The following is a 3,586-nucleotide window of genomic DNA, read 5'->3' on the forward strand; positions in this document are numbered from 1 at the left end:
AATATTTTTATAAGAATCAGAATAAATTATATCAGTAAACCTCCCCCAGACCTAAATTACACTGTCCCAGTGTAACACAGTCGGAGTTCCAATCACAAATCTCTCTATGATTTTCTCTCCTAAAACTCTCTGCTAAAAATAAGAATACAATGGTGGCCAAAAAGCTCTCTTGCCTCCTATCACTTAGGCAAGTATATAACTATTAGGTTAAAAACTCGTCAGGGGTAATCTTGTAATTTGGTGAAGCCATGGGTTTAAATTCGGCTGGAACCAAGTCGCGCATCTCGCGTCTCGACATCGATCGATGGTACAGGATGTACATCGATCGATCATAATCTTCAATCGTCGAGGCTTCTCTTCTGTATCGATCGACGGCACTGGATGTGCATCGAACGATTGCTTCTTCTTCGTATCGACCTCTAATGGTCAGCTCAGATGAAATCTCTTTTAAGCTCGTAAATGCTCCACAATCATCACTTTACTCCAAGATACTCCTGAACCTGAAAACATACCTAATAGGATAGAATATATAATATAAAGATAGTAAAACACTTATATACCATGGATGAAAATAGGTCAAATCCATGGTATATCATTAGACATGTTCACATTTAGGAGCGCTTAAATCGTAACATCGAAAGTTTCAGCAGGTGTGGAAGAAGAAGACCGAAATTTTAAATGTTCTAAAGGTAAAGCTTTTGATATGTGCTCACATAAAAAAAAACAGAGGAGAAATATACCCTATGAACTATGTAATTATAGAAGCATTCATATGTTGAAGAGGAGAATATTGTAGAGTACTAGCGGGATATCGAGTATCCTTGACAAATTTTCATGTTTAGACCTAATGAGGTGGACTTCAAATGGCACATCTATTTCGACAACTATGATTAGAAATTTCCTTGCTAACTTTTGGATAGAACATAATCAAGAATCAGCTCATTCATGCATGCTTTTCAAGCAAATTGATAGGGTCATTGTAACACCCCAGAACCCAATCCGAAAAATATGTGGGTTTAAGGGAAGGCCTGCTAGATCCAAAGCTCATTCGGGTTAAACCTAGGGTTACCTTTCCCTTTCTTATAAATAAAGAGCCTACTTCTCCTTTTCTCCCATCGGGAAAACCATAGCAAAGTCCTGCAGAAAATTTCTGGACTCTGAAAACCCCAACCGACTTTCTCTTTTTCCTCTCTCTCTTCCCCCTCCCCCCGACGTCTCTCTCCTCGCTGTCTAAGCCGCAGCGAGTCACCACCTTGAGCTGCAACCGCCGGTCGCCTCCCCTCCAGCCGAGCCCAAGCTTGGTTGTTCGTTGTTGTTCATTGCATGATTTCGTTCTTGTTCCTTGTCTTCATATCTGTTAAGATCTACATCCAGATAAGGTGAGTGGAACCCAATTTGTTCCCATATTCTTTGATAGACTATGAATTTGACCCATTTTCATCCATAGTTTATAGGTATTTTACTAATAATTATTATATTATAAAGTCTATTTATTATATTTATAAGATCAGGAGTGTTTTGGAGATAAGTGATGATTTTGGAGTATTTTGGAGATATTTGGAGTAAGCACCCGAGATGATCATCGAGCTCAACAATCGGTCGATATTGGAGAGCTAGAATCGATCGATACGCATGACATGGTATCGATCGACAGCGAAGCGCACAGAAAGCCCATTTGGTCACAGCCGACTTGAAGCCCAAGATTTCACCATTTTACAAGATTGCCCCTGACGAGTTTTACCCTAATTATATAAGTTTTGCCGCCATGTTAGAGGCAAAGTGTGTTTTTCTTGTGTTTCATTGTTTTATTATTTTCAGCAAAGGTTTTTAGGATTTTGTTAGATAGGAGAGAAGATCCAAAGTTATAATTTGTGATTGGAACTCCATTGATATCTATTCACTATTCTAATGAATTTTTTATACTTAACTGCTGTTATGAATTGCTTAACCATGTCTGAGTAGTTCCATTGTTAGATTTTAGGGTTTAAATAGGTTAGGAGAGATTAGCTCCAACTATAGATTGCTGAGTTGTGATAATCATCTTTAGGATTGTTCATTAATGCATGTGTCTAGATTAGCTACCTAGAACCTACCATTGGATCGAATGATAAAAGCGAGAGTTTTTTTCTCATCCTGAAAACATTCTAATAGAACTATGTTTCTTGCTATGAGCAAGGCGAGAGCTGATCTAGTGAGCTTAGTAAGCCTTCATTCAACCTGCGCATAAAGCTTAACTTGAGCGCATCGATCGATATCACACTTGAATAATCGATCGACGGTGCAAAAAGTGTATCGATCGATACGCCCATTGGAATATCGATCGACACTTTCTATTGATCAATATAACGAGAATTGAGATCATAGATCTAGTTAATAGACAAGTCAATACACACGCGAAAGCTGATTGACTGTTGATCAAGTAGTTGAGCTTTACATTATCATGCATGCAACTCATTAGGCATCTGTAAGATTATAATTCCAACTTTCCTGAATAAAAACCCTAAGTCTAACTATTTGCTTTTTAAGCACCAAAACCCCAAACCTGCTATTGAACAAACACTTGTTCAATATAAACTGCAATTTACATTTAAAACTCTAAAAAAACATATTTGCTTAACAAATCATATTAGAATCCTTAGGTTCCCTAGCTCCCTGTGAATTCGATCCTAAGTACTACAAGTCGACCTCTTATTTGAGAGAGTATAAATCACTCCTTAGGGTAATTTGAGTGGTATCAAATTTGGCGCCGTTGCCGGGGAGCTTTGATCGCCTATTTTTTCTAATTTTTATTAAGTTTTCTGACATAAAATATTTTCTTGGATTTTCAGGTACATGCCCAGCAGTACCAGAAGCAACAAGAAAACTCAACTGCTATTCTCACCAGATCTTGCAAGTTTGGAATGACGATCCGCAAGGAAGCGCGCTCCCTATCGACCGACGACAACCCTTCCGTGTCGCTCGATTCTGCTCAACCACCGTCGACCCAGACACCAGTCCCGTCGACCGATTATCGCTCACCCTGGTCGACCGAGAACACAAACCTTCTGTCGACCGACATCCTTCATCCGACAGACATTCCATCTCAGACATCGATCGATACTGAGCCGCGAGACATGGTTGCGCCTTTGATACTTGTTCGGGACAACAATGGAGACCTACATGACCAGGAGGGTCATCTGCGTAATGCAGCAGGTCAGAGAATATATGCTCAGGGGGCTGCAATCCCTGAGCCTGATGCTACTACGACAGGTACTACCTTACCGGTAGATGAGGCTGCGCAACCCAAGACGCTGGCTGACTAAAACCGTCCAGATCGCTACTACACCAACAGACCAGCCATCTTTCCTCCCACCATTGAGAGGGATTTCGAGTTTAAAGTGCAGTACTACACACTTGTGGGATAACTACCCTACCATGGACTATCCCACGAGCATACTATGGACCATCTGGAGAGGTTTGAGGATATGATATCTGCTATCAGAGTCGAGAGAGTCTCTGAGGACTACCTATTATGCAAGCTTTACAGATATTCACTTGCTGGAGAAGCTCTGCATTGGCTCAAGCAGTTACTCTTAAATCCTGGAGC

The 3,586-nt window shown here is 40.4% G+C and overlaps 1 protein-coding gene across 1 annotated transcript in view; it reads left to right on the plus strand.

The window, feature by feature from the left end:
• Positions 1–3,338, plus strand: part of LOC106340975 — a 12,853-nt gene extending 9,515 nt beyond the window's left edge. The window contains exon 2 of the mRNA XM_013779796.1: positions 2,829–3,338. Within this exon, the coding sequence (XP_013635250.1) occupies positions 2,829–3,302 (474 nt within the window). The 3' untranslated portion in view covers positions 3,303–3,338. The remainder of the gene's footprint in view (positions 1–2,828) is intronic.
• Positions 3,339–3,586: the final 248 nt, after the last annotated feature.

The sequence above is a fragment of the Brassica oleracea genome, chromosome C4 (genome assembly GCF_000695525.1).
Source record: "Brassica oleracea var. oleracea cultivar TO1000 chromosome C4, BOL, whole genome shotgun sequence".
Classification (NCBI taxonomy): domain Eukaryota; kingdom Viridiplantae; phylum Streptophyta; class Magnoliopsida; order Brassicales; family Brassicaceae; genus Brassica; species Brassica oleracea.